The sequence below is a fragment of the Orbicella franksi genome, chromosome 14 (genome assembly GCF_964199315.1).
Source record: "Orbicella franksi chromosome 14, jaOrbFran1.1, whole genome shotgun sequence".
NCBI classification, from domain to species: domain Eukaryota; kingdom Metazoa; phylum Cnidaria; class Anthozoa; order Scleractinia; family Merulinidae; genus Orbicella; species Orbicella franksi.
The window spans coordinates 19,061,938-19,075,626 of NC_138158.1; the positions used below are offsets into that span (position 1 = coordinate 19,061,938).

The window sequence follows — 13,689 nt, forward strand, 5'->3', positions numbered from 1 at the left end:
CGTGAGAACCCAATAGCGCTATATACATGTACAGTGTATACTCTTCGGAGTCCTAAAGCGGTTCCAAAAGCGCTAATTAGAATGCATATTCCTCGTTCAAAACGTGAATTCCCAAAGCGCAAAACACGGTGGATATTCTTCGTTCTCAACGCGTGAGAGCCCAATAGCGGTATATACAGTGTATACTCTTCGGGGTCCTAAAGCGGGTGAGTCCAAAAGCGCTAATTAGAATGTATATTCCTTGTTCCATTTTTCAATTTGTTACGTCAGAATGTCGTCGATATCCAAAATCGACCGTTGTACAGAAAGGTCCATCCTAGTTCTACTATCTGCTTATCAAGAATATCTGGTGACATTTAAATTGATGACGTCACAAGTGGTACAAAGTGCACGACCATTAATTACGCGTATATGCGTAATAAGGGCTCAAAGTGTTAAGCGGACACCCTCCATTAATATTAAGCGGACACCAGCTGAAGTCCCTAAATTTTCTTCCCACATCTACTGTAAAATAAACCTACATTGAGTGGAAACCTCTGAAGCGGATGCGGACACTATTATTAGGCCATTTTGTTGCACAAAACCTGCAATAAGCGGACACTTCAAGGGCATTTTACCTCTAAAAGTTCAGCTGGGACTCCCTTAACGTTGTTCAGGGATGTCGTTTTAAAGCTAAGTGATTATTCCAGATTGATGCATTGACTGACTGGACATTGTGCTATCAGCAGTCTTTGATCTCACACTGTGTTACACTGTGTTACAAAAAGGGTTAATAATTAAGAGTGTGTTCATGAGAAAACCAGGCAGAACCAGGCAGAACCAGGCAGGAGGTGATACAGCTCAAATCACGGATTTCGCTCAAACTTGGCACAAATGTTGGGTTTGGTGAGGGCTATCTTTAAAACGGGGAACGGGGAATGGGGAATAGGTGAATGGGAATGGCGGACGGGGAACGGGGAACGGGAATCTTTAAAATGGGGAATCTTTAAAAGTGGTAATCTTTAAAATGGAGAATCTTTAAAAGCGGGAATCTTTAAAATGGGGAATCTTTAAAAGCGGGAATCTTTAAAATGGGGAGTCTTTAAAAGCGGGAATCTTTAAAATGGGGAATCTTTAAAAGCGGGAATCTTTAAAATGGGGAATCTTTAAAAGCGGGAATCTTTAAAATGGGGAATCTATAAAAGCGGGAATCTTTAAAATGGGGAATCTTTAAAAGTGGGAATCTTTAAAATGGGGAATCTTTAAAAGCGGGAATCTTTAAAATGGGAAATCTTTAAAAGCGGGAATCTTTAAAATGGGGAATCTTTAAAAGTGGGGAATCTTTAAAAGTGGGAATCTTTAAAATGGGATATCTTTAAAAGTGGGAATCTTTAAAATGGGGAATCTTTAAAAGTGGGAATCTTTAAAATGGGGAATCTTTAAAAGCGGGAATCTTTAAAACGGGGAATCTTTAAAGTGGGGAATATTTAATAGCGTTAATCTTTACTGAAAAGTGAACGGGAATCTCTCAGTTTCCCACCGGAAGCTATTTATTCTGTCACATGTATCAACTCAACAGGTACAGAGACAGTTGTGGAATTTATTCATTGTAATTTTATTGCACGCTATTAAAGCACATTGGTTTAGTGGGTTAGTGGAGCGGTTCAAATCTCGATTCTCACTCTTTGAGATCCGCTAGACCGACCAAAGAATCGAACCGCCTGGATTTACTTTAACTCCGGACTGTGAAGTTTAGTTTCGCAGCCATGGATATTTGTCGTAGCCTTATCATGTGATAATGCAAGGACTTACGACTTAGTGACAAATATATGGCAGGGAAAACACGTTTTTGGTTAATAAACAGTCCCCTAAATCTGGTGTTCACATGACGTCGCTAAAATTCAAACTACAAAACTATTAATCATCCTGAGATTTTACATTCATGATGTGTAAGAGCAGCTGAAAACTAGTAGTCATACAAATTTTTGCTCCAAGTGGGTTCTTGGTTTTGTAATAGACTACGCTTGAATTTCTAAGCTTTTGCATGACGCGGCATTTACATGACGGGCAAGAAAGCTGCCATGTTGGTTAAAAGAGTGACTTATTTCGGGGAATCTGGCTATCTGAACAGTTCATGTATTAGGAAAAGTATTATTTTTAAAATGTTCTTGAGTTCCTGAAGAGATAAATTCACGCTTTTGTAGCAAAACTCAGTGACAGATGTTTCTGTTGGTTTCCGGCCGCCATCCGGATGGGCGTCAGCATGGCGTCTCCATCAAAATCTCTATAAATTTGGGTAAAAAAATTCTCCGCATATCTTGCGTAAGAAACATTGCTGTGACCTGAATCTTGGCGAAAGTCTTTGCATATTTACCTTCTCTCTCTTCAAGATTCTGGACTTTATCATTTGAACTGTTTTGATTTTGATTTTGATTTATTTGAATGGCGTGACACTGAAAACCAGCAATAAAGTAATTCGATGCTCGATGCCCGAATGATGCGACGGCGAATTTCGCGTATGATCCGTCATTGCGTGCTTAAAGATACCTCTTTCTACGCCATGCAGTCATGCGAAGACAATTTCAAAGTGCCCATTGCATTCACTTTAAAGAAGAAAGAATCGGTCGCTTTGGAGGTGTTCCACAGTTCAAGTGGAATGATCTCGGCGAACAAGATGTGATAGGGGAAGGGTCGTTTGGAGCCGTTTTTATCACAAAAACCAGGAACAAGGACGGAAAGGACGAAACAGTGGTTGACAAGAAATCACCCGCTTTTAAAGATTCCCGCTTTTAAGGATTCCCGCTTTTAAAGATTTCCCATTTTAAAGATTCTCGCCTTTAAAGATTCCCCATTTTAAAGATTCCCGCTTTTAAAGATTCCCCATTTTAAAGATTCCCCGTTCCCCGTTCCCCATTCTCATTCTCCGATTCCCCGTTCCCCGATTTCCCATTCCCCGATTCCCCGATTCTCCGATTCTCCGATTCCCCGTTTTAAAGATAGCCGTTTGGTGAGTGAATGATTGTGGCAAAACAGTAGGTCAAAATATTTTATTCCCCTCAAGTTAGGGGGACCCCCCTGCAAAAATGGCCATTTGACACTAATTTATGCATATTTAATTAGCCACATTTGGTTTAGTATTTCTGCAACAAGAACAACCATGTGAAAATGAAATCCACCAGATCATGTTGTGCAACTATCAGTCTAAAAGCACAGATATCCATTTCAACTGGGCAATTTGATTTCTGTCCGTGGCTTCATCTTAAGTAAGCTGTATATTTCGTAGTGTTGTGAATAGCCTTTAACTGATTGCAAATATCTGCAATGGGCAAAACCAAATACACATTATCCCTTTACCCTCTAAGAGTGCAAATTGGCACACAAGGTCATAACGTTGTGGATATTTGATAGATTTCTACGAATTTTTGCCATGAAAATTGTCTTGTAAAGATCTGCTCATTGAAGTCATAACATTTTGACCCCCTCCCATCCAAGACATGGTTGACCACCCCCAGAAGTTTTTAGTTCCTTTTTCGGGATGCAAATGGAATGCAAGACTTGTTTCATATAGGCTATGCACTAAGAGCTGTTAAATAAGCTATAGTTCAGGGAAATACATAATATAGTAGAAGATTGATACATTTTTGAAGTCATTCATTTTCCCATTTTAAAGCAATTTCTCTCAAAATGTCTACCTCCTTCATAGCTGCTGATGTCAATTCTTAAATAAGCTGTTTAGTAGCTTTCAAATGGCATATTGTACACAGGCAGAGTGTCTTTATTTGCCGATTTGGGAAAAACTGTCATTTGCCTTAGGGGGTAAAGGGTTATTCTAACATGGATAATGAGAGCAATCAATAAAGTTCTCAAAAAAGCCATAAAATGTTTGGGGACTTCAATATTTTTTATGTGCCGGGGTACTGTAAGACTTTACTATAGTTCAAGAAACTAAATAGTCAAATTGTAGAACCTAAACCAGGTTCTACAATTTGACTATTTAGTTTCTTGAACAGGGTATCTGTTTGTTTTTAGCCTGTGCACATTACAACCACACACTCTCCTCAGAGTGAGCAGATGTACACAGTCAAGACAGGATAAAGGGGAAGAGTTAATATCCCCGCCCATATATAGGCCTTATTTCTAAGGTAATTACCTTAGGGCGCTTATTCGAGACAGGGCGCTCATTTCGGGCGCTTATTCCTTTTTTGGGAAACAACTGAATGTTCAGAACAAAACTTTAATGCGGCATTCATTGAAAAAGGAACAATAAAAGAAACTGTAACAGTAAAAAATATACGATGAATGTTCAGTTAACGGAAAGGAATTTTAATCTATTTGATGCTGATCGAGATCATTCGTTTGAGGGAATTATGCACTCACATGGACATAATAGTTCAGAAACTCAGATGAAGACCACTGTTTTTGTAATGCGGCATTACGTGTCTGAGAAATTAGGGAAGATGAATCTTAGAATAGGGGCGCTTATTAATAAAAACAAATATAAAGGGGTGCGCTTATTTGAAAGGGGGCACTTATTGGAAAGAGGGTGCTAAATCGAATCATTACGGTAATTACAATATTTAGAAGAGACCAATCAGACAATCGCACTGACAACCATTATATGCGCACTCACAAGTTTGAAAATTTAAATTACGAATATTACTTGTGATGAAAATTTTATCGCAGTTAGTTCTTCCTTTAGACGGTTTTCATCCATGTTAAACATTTTACGCACAAATACATCTTCTTTGCCGCCTATCAGCTAGAGAAACACTCAAGTTGACAAGAGTTTTAATAAACGGCACGCAATGCATGCAGAAGTGATGTTTAAAAATTGTTCCTAGAAGATTGGAACATGAGCAGACAAACTGATTCTTAAACTTTTGGGTTAGAAATTTTAGGGGTTTACATTTAGGGTAGTCCATTGGTGGCTCATTCAAGTAGTTCATGTACCAGGTTCATCTTGTTAGTCCATGTCCTAGGGGTCAGCGAAAGTTCTTCTGTCTGAAATCAGCACCTTATTATCTTTAAAGATATTTGGCAAAGCTAATTACCTCACCGGAAATTAATTTGTTGTTTTAACCATATACTTGTCCAAGAGAAAATCATTTTCTCTTGACTTGTCATATCGCATGTGCGACCCGCTTGTCTATCTAAAATTGTATATATCGAAGATATGTTATGAGTTTGTCCGTGAGCGCAAATTTATCCGACACTGTATAAACCAAAATCCACCCGAATCTTCGTTTAAAAGCTGAAATTAAAAGCACTCCGCTGATCCTACAAACAGCAAAGGAAAGCCGCAAAGTACAAGTTTCTGTCTGTGAAATCGACACCTCATTATCTTAAAAGATATTTGGCAACGCTAATTACCTCACAGAAAATTAATTTGTTGTTAACCATACTTGTCATCAATGAACATTCCTATTGTCTTTGCCCCAACAAAATGATTATCGATCACAACCACTCTTTCGTTGACAGAAAATATAAAACAGCACATTTCCAAAACTTCATAAAAAACTGAAATCTGCAAATGAATCGTACCCTGACTTCATTATCACTACTGTAAACTGTATATTTCAGTGCTCATACAATACTCATTCAATTCACTTCAAGACTGGCAAAAGTACAACTGCGCTACCAATCCGTAAATTTTCTGTAGGCCCTTCAGCTATCGCGTGTGCGACTTGCTTGTCCATCTAAATTTGTATGTATGGACGATATGTTCTTATTACGAGTTTGCCAGTGAGTGCAAATTGATCCGACACTGCATAAACCAAAATCAACCCCCAAATCTTCATTTAAAAGCTGAAATTAAAAGTACTCCGCTGATCCTACAAACAGCCGCAAAGGAAAGCCGCAAACCCTTCACCTGTCGCTTGTGCGACTTACTTGTCTATCTAAACTTGTATGTATGGAGGATATGTTCTTATTATGAGTTTGCCCGTGAATGCAAATTTATCTGATACTGTTTAAACCAAAATCCAGCCCTAAATCTTCTTTTAAAAGCTACAATTATAAGCACTCCGCGGAACCTACAAACAGCAAAGGAAAGCAGCAAAGGAACTCCCAGAGTGCATTTCGCTTCCACAGGGGGATAAAAAGTGCGCGACATAAGCGCACGGACATAACCGCGACAAACTATGCGAAATCACTATCCAAAGGAATGCATGCTTGCCAGCATAAAGCGATGACGTCATCGCTTAAAAACAGCATTAAGAGTAAAGACCTATCACACTCAATAGATAATTGTAACTATAAGAACTGTGATAAATGTTGCTAGGCCACTTTAAATTTTACATTAAATTTTTACATATATTTGATATCTTTTAAGCTTTTTATATCTTACTAAGTTCATATATTTCATTTACTTATTTATTTATTTATTTTATACATTATTCATTAAATTGTAAATAATTTTAACTTTAGCTAAGGTCTATTTTTATTGTGTAAATAGTGTTCCCAATTAGTTTTTTTAAGCTGGATACTATTGACACGTAATAAAGTCATTCATTCAGTCAGTCATTCAACGTTTGGCTTCTAAGAGCTCTGGATATGAAGAAGTAATTTAACTCCTGCACTATATTAATAAATTATTTCTCTTGTGAAATTTTATAAACTCAATCACCACCAATCTCATTTCCAGAGCCCTTGCTCATTCAGTACCGCTGACCGTAAAAGCAATGGCTCTGGGCATGACAAGTGATAATCTTGAGCAGACACTCTTACTTTGAAAACAGAGTTGTACCTGTCTTCTTACTTTGGGCTGAAGGACACTAAATATCATCGATCTTTTGTGAAGTAAACAATAAGCAATTCTAGTTTATGTTTTGTTAGTCCCAGTTTGCAATATAGCTAAGAGAATTTTGTTATGTGAATTTCAACTTAATGTAAAACACACTGAAAACTATGGATACTATGTAAACAATAGCCTCCATTTGGCGCGAAAATATGCTAGGATATTTGTCCGCAGACATTATCTGTTCCAAGAAGTGAACAGTTTTCCGAGAGCGTAGCTCGAGGAAAATTGTGGGCTTCAAGGAACAGATAATGTCCAAGGACAAATATCCAAGCACATTTTCGCACAAAATGGAGGCTATTGTGTTTATTATCCTTCAAATCTTTTGCGCAACACGCGCAGTTTTGAAAATTGGGGAATATTCTTTGATATTCCCAATTTTAGCTGGGGAATATTCGGTCACGTGACGTGTTTAGACCAATCGCGCACGAACGAAAATATTTGATGGATTATAAGCAAATATATTTATAATTCTACTGTGCGGCGGTCGCGGGAAATTTAACAAATTGATGTCAGATTTTTATGCATCTGTCCTCTTATTGATGATAGATTGTGTCAAAATGGCTGACTGGAACCACGAGCCGCAGGCAAGTGGTTCCACAGTAAACTTTGACAATGTTATGACGAAATTTGTCATCAATAAGAGGACAGACGCATAAAAAACTGACGTCAATTTGTTTTTTACAATAACAAGACCCCAAAATGGTCAAATGCCAGGAATAAATGAGGGGAAAAGACGCCGTAAACTTGCCGTAAACGAAGATGAGTGAATTTTATTCAAAATGACGTCAACATAGTGAATAGCTTTTCTCACTTTTTGATTAAAACTAAAATTGTTACCGTCTGTACTCTTATTGATGATAAAAATGAGCCAATCAGCGCACGAGAAATTAGACAGTTATTGTAAAAAAAGATTTGAAATGAAACTTTCCTGTAAAATGTTTGAAAACTGTTAAACTGGAATCCAATCACATACCCAGATTTCTCTCTGTCTCAGTCTCCCCACCGCCCTCTTGTAAGAGATTTGGGTTCAATATTTATCAATATTTATATTATTTATCATTATTCAAGTGCTGATGAAATCTCGCCGAGGAAACGCGTACGCCAGTAGAGGAGAACGTTTTCTCTCGCGACAGTGAGCAAACTTAAAGGATAGTGGATTTCGTTTCTCTTCCTGACGACCAGATCTCGTTTCTTCCTACTTGACTATTTCTTAATAACATCAAGTTTGTCTAGTACTCCTTTGGAGAGTTTCAGTACACAGCCGGTGAATGTGTCTTGATTGCCTTTGAAGATCATTTTCACTGGTATGGTTGTCTTCTCAATCCACTTGTCCTCAGTAGGGTCATAGCATTCAACATTCAAGTCACGTATCCCCTGGGAATCTGTGCCACCCAGCACATAGAGTGTTCCCTTCAGGCACAACATACTGCCATGTACGCGAGAAACATTCAAACTTCCAATTAACTGCCATTCATTTGTCGAGATGTTAAACATCTCACATGTTTTGAGATACGGTCCCCAATCCTTCCTCCCTCCGGCTACAAAGATCTTTCCTTCAGTTGCCACGCCAAAAGCGTACTCTCTCTCTTGTCGCATGTTTGCAATTTCCTCCCATTTGTTTTCTACAGTGTTGAATCTCTCAGCTTTCACAACCAAGTCATCTAACCTCCCGCCACAAACATACAGATGATTTCCAGCCACAACAACACAAGACCCTTCCCTGCAGCCCTCATGAGATGACAAAACCGTCTGCCATGAGCACCGCTCAAAATTGTATCTTTTGATTGTGGATTTTTTCGTTGATGTGTTGACCTCTATCGCGTAAATGTCGCCTCTAACGACACCCACCTTGGTAGACCATGTGGTGGACAAATCCAAAGTACACCAGCTATTAACAACGGGATCATACCTCTCTCCCTTACCCTCAGATGAAAAGGCGTACAACTGATCGTGGTAGTTTATCATCTTAGTTGCATAGTTTCTCTTTGACAGCCCGTCTGCTAAACGCTTCCACTCGTCTTTCTCTGGGAGATAACAGAAAGTGTATTTCCCTCCACAGGCAACAATGGCGCGGCTTCCAAGTCCTTTTCTCGGCGACTGAAGTAGACCCCCTTCACATGTAAAGCTAGACAGCTTTGCTGCATCTAAAATCAAGTTTAAACAGTGCAAGTTCTCTCGCACAAGTTCGTTTGTCACGACATCCAATAAAAAGTCACGCGATAGGGAAACCAATCGCACGTGACGAAACAATTGTTCAAACGATGCTTTTCGCCCGCTTTTGTTTTGTTCGATCCACTTGAATACGATTTCAAAAACATCTGCTTCAACTGCAACAGAAATTTCGTCACTTGAAATCCACCTCTCGACTTCTTTAGCTTCCAAGTTTAAGAATTCATCCATTTCTGCCACAGATGCAAAGTTCGCGTGGATGAACTCTCTGGTGTTAGTGATCAGTTCGTCGCACTGGTACATCTCAGCAAAATAAAATGTTGAAATGCAATTTGATTTGGAGATCTGCCATTCTAGAAATCGCGCAGAAAGTTTTTTCAAACCTGGAATGAGAAGATAGTTCGCTGCAGCGATAAGATCCTTGGAATTCTCTTGAGTTACCTCGACACTTCCTGTGTAGATGAACTCCAAAACGTCTTCCATCACAGCTCCCGAGATCTCTTCAAACCGAACAATCCCTTCTCGATTCTCTTTCATGTCGCTCTGAAGAAGCTTGGAGAAGAACGGGCTTACTACAGAAAGCACATTTCTGTGGGCTTTGAATTCTTTGTCATCTTTCGTCATCAAAGTTACGTCGCATAAATGATCTTGCCTTCGCAACATGTTAAGCCGCTTGGCCAGTTCAACACAGAAAGCAGCTTGTTCCGCATCAGAGATTGGCTGTAGATCTTCCATATTCCAGAAAATAAACTTACAGATTCATTTAGAACCGTTTAGATGTCCTTAAATAGCTCTAAGAAATCACGACCGGTACAGATCGCAAAACCAGACCGAAATCGAAACTTTTCTTTTACGGAAGAACAAGAGTAGACTGGGAGCGAGATGACGTCATCGTATGATGACTGGAGAGATTGGATTGGACTGGACTAGAAAGGATGGACTGGACTAGCAAAACATGGACCTGTAAACGTGGGCCTGTGAAAATCGCGAACTTGTCAAACGAGCACTTGTAAAAATAATACTTGTAAATCGCGGGCTAGTAAAATCAAGGAATTGTAAAACGTGGACAGGTAAAAATTGCGAGCTTGTAAAACGAGTCCTTTTAAAACGAAGACTTGAAAAACGTGAACTATAGAGTCCTTAAGTGTGACGTCACAAAGAAATAAATTCGAGAAATTATGGGATTTGGCGCCATTTTCGAATAGAGCGTCCTTAAAAAAGGGTCTTTGCCAAAAATTACCTTTAAATTGTAATTCGTAGCCGAAATATAAAGGATAAAAATTTGGTACTGCTCCATATATAAATCTCTCTAATTTTGAGTCAGTTCTAAACTGAAGGAACTGAAACAAATTTTGAAGGGTTTGTATGGGATGCTATCAAACTTTGATCCCTTATATCTCTATCGGGAATTGCAATTCAGAGCTAATCTTTGAGATGAGTGCATCTTTTAGGATCCTCTATAAGAATATGACATCATATCCCATAATTTCAAAATTTTTATTTTTGTGACGTCATCTCTTTAGGACTCTATTAAGACGAGAATTAGTAAAGTAGCATTAGTTCCGTTCATGTCATCTTGTCTTGTTTGGTTCATAATGTATAAACTCGCATATGCCTCTATTGGGCTTGTTAAGTCAACAAGGAATCAAGAAATCAATAAGAAATGGACCTCCTCAACAGAACAATGCAGACCCTGTACCTCAACAGAAAATATTCAGTGAACTGTAAACATATCTTGCAACAGAAATAAACCAAAACAAACCTTCCTAGTATAAAGCAAATGGAATTTTTTTTTATTTAGAGCACGGTGTCAGACACTCCAGGAACTCTACTCGGAAAAACCCAGAAAGGAAATAAAAAGTGTCTATGATCTCTAGTCGAAAGTCTTTCGTCAATTACTGATGTCTCCATTCCTTCCATGCACTTTCCCTAGTTCTTGTAAGTGCAAAACTGACAAAGCATTTTCTTGCAGTTTATACGTTTCGATGTACTAAAGATTGAGTGAATTTCGGCCGGGTTCAATTAGCGACACACACTGACCACAAGCCGCGGCATTTAAAGAACTAGAAAAAAAAAAAAAAAACATGGCTCACATCCTCTTGTGACATCACAAGTCTAGCGAATAATCTGCAGTGATCTTCGGTACATTTCCGATATCCCTTGATGTCGATTATTCACCAAGTTACTGACTGAAGCGAGGTAATTGACGCCCAAACAAGAAGAGCCTGCGAGCAGGCCAAAACAGGCCAGTTGCAAGCATTTCTAATTTTGCAAAATCGAATCCCCTGCACCCAAATTGCTGCCCATCGCTTAGATTTCGCTTAAAGCAACTAGAATAATTGTTGAATTCTCTAATTTTTTTTCAAGCTCGTAATACAAAGTCTTTTAATTTTGCCATCTTCGCTATTACCCAAGATGATCTCTACTCAACATGATCGTCTCTCACGCTTTAGCTTGGACCACCGCTCGGACCAGTCCTTTCATCTGTAAACTTTTTTGAAATGCCTGGCAAAGCGATCGACTGATTTCATCCTTGTCCAATACTGTCGACTCGTACAAGTCGTATGGGTCGTAAAACAATGGTTTACGAGTCGTGCAGGTCGTGGAACAATGGTGACCTGCATATCATTAGTAAGACAGCTCTCTTACCTCGACAGTACGAACCGCACGACCGGTGTACGGGTCGTGAAACAATGGTTTGCGAGTCGTACAGTTGGTGAACTGCATACATAATTATATACGAATGATAAATGAGAGACAAGCATGCTAAGGACAATGTATGTTCCACGTTCTAAAAACGTGAATGCCCACAAAATGCGATGAATATTCTTCGTTGTCAAAGCGTGAGAGCCCAATAGCGCTATATACAGGGTATACTCTTCGGAGTCCTAAAGCGGGTGGGTCCAAAAGCGCTAATTAGAATGTCTATTCCTCGTTCGAAACGTAAATTTCCAAAGCGCAAAACAAGATGAATATTTACGACCCGTACAAGCCGTACGACCCGTACGGGTCGTGGATTTGCCTACACGCTCCAAGTCCCTCTAATGATAAGCAGTTCACCAACTGTACGACTCGTAAACTTTTGTTTCACGACCCGTACGAGTCGCACGGGTCGTGGACTTGTCTATACACCCTAAGTCTCTCTTAATGATATGCAGTTCACCAACTGTACGGCTCGTAAACCATTGTTTCACGACCCGTATGACTCGTACGAGTCGTGCGAAAAGGAAAATGCCATTATACGGATCGTATCAGTTCGTGTATATTGGAAAACCCTCAACGATGAAGGATCCAGTCAGATTGGCAGATTTTCAATATATAAAGATAAGCGTTTGCTAGTAGGGCATTATGCTCAACGTAAAAGCTCCCCAAAAAATAAAAATGAAATAATAATAAGAAAAAGAAAAAAAACAAAACAAAACAGAAAAAAAAGCAAGTTATCGCTCCGGCCAATTACAAAAGACCCAGACACTCCACTGAAGAAGCAAAGATTTGAAGGAAACTGATATGTCTCCGGCAGCCAACGCGAAGCGCGGGAAAACGTGTCCAAGCGATTCACCGTTACTTCTGATTAGCTTACAAGGTGGCGCAAGTGTTTTTTTTTGAGCCAATCTCCAAGGGCATTATTTAATGCAACATTAATGCAAAACCAAAGCAAACACGAATTACTTCAAACCTTCAAGTGCAAACTGCTCTATAATGAGTATTATGATCCTTGGCTGACTGAGTTCTCCTTAACTCTTTGCTAGAGGCTAACTTTGACGCTGGATAAAGAAGAAAATGGCAAGGCTCCATCTCCTGGTGCTCAACTCAGAGAGCGAATTATAAAAAGGGCTGCTTTAGAGTTTAAAGACGGAATGTATGGTATCCTTGAAAAATAACGAACAGTGTACCTATGTAGCTGTATTCCTGTTATGGGAGAAGATTTCGTTAGTCACATTCCTGCTGCCTTAACTGTGTAATTTTTAAATTTTCGAGTGGCACTTTTGAAATCCCATGCGTTTTCACTTACTGTTGCTTTGCACACAGTGTGGTCAACTTTGAAGTAGCTTGAAGTCACGGTTTGTAATGTTATGAGATGTCATTTCTTGTTTACCCATGCACATAACACATAAGAGCTCTTCAACTGAGATCTTGTTAAAGAATGTACAATTAAAACTTAGCATTGGCTTTGTGTTATCAATGCAAGTTAACCCATGTGAAGAAGAATGGGTCTATGTATTTAATGTGTTACCACACATCGAGATATGGCTGCAAAATCGCTACGTGGTATGGCTGTTGGTATGTCATTCATCTCACAACAACAACAAATAGGCCGTAAAACGTCATTCAAATTTCACACACTTCCTACTTTCTGCTGAAATTATGGATTTTGTTTTGAATATGCGAGATGGGCATTGAAAAAAAAAAAAGCCTTTTTTTGTTGTGTTTCTACCACGCTTAACGTGCATTTACCATCATTTCATTTCCAATTTATGTATGTGCATGTGTTGACTAGCTGAGCCACATTAGCAAAGTGCAAGTTGTTGATTGAGTCTCGCGTTTCTTCTGATGGAACTTACTGGTAGTTAATGCCTTGTTGAAATAATTGATGTCTTTATAAGACTGTATACACCTTTTTCCAAATCATAATCAGCAAATTGGCAACTTTTGTCAGCAAATGTAGCTGTTTCTCATACTAATTCCCTGACAATGACTGCACACGCAATGGCTTCGAAATTGGTAGGCTTAATGTACAATTT

At 39.0% G+C, this 13,689-nt stretch overlaps 2 protein-coding genes across 4 annotated transcripts in view; one reads left to right on the forward strand and one right to left on the reverse strand.

Moving 5' to 3' along the window:
- LOC145467162 (succinyl-CoA:3-ketoacid coenzyme A transferase 1, mitochondrial-like) overlaps positions 1-13,689 on the forward strand; it is a 32,749-nt gene that overhangs the window by 11,119 nt on the left and 7,941 nt on the right. For all 3 annotated transcript variants that reach the window (XM_081450711.1, XM_081450712.1, XM_081450713.1), the window contains exon 10: positions 12,697-12,811. In XM_081450711.1, coding sequence (XP_081306837.1) covers positions 12,697-12,811 — 115 coding nt within the window. The remainder of the gene's footprint in view (positions 1-12,696; positions 12,812-13,689) is intronic.
- LOC145467161 (kelch-like protein 2) lies at positions 1,223-12,690 on the reverse strand. The gene has a single exon (XM_081450710.1). The coding sequence runs from the start codon at positions 9,680-9,682 to the stop codon at positions 7,982-7,984; it is 1,701 nt and encodes a 566-aa protein (XP_081306836.1). The 5' UTR covers positions 9,683-12,690; the 3' UTR covers positions 1,223-7,981.

Coding starts and splice junctions, on each gene's coding strand:
- LOC145467161 (XM_081450710.1), bottom strand. CDS start 9,682: ATGGAAGATCTACAGCCAATCTCTGATGCGGAACAAGCTGCTTTCTGT.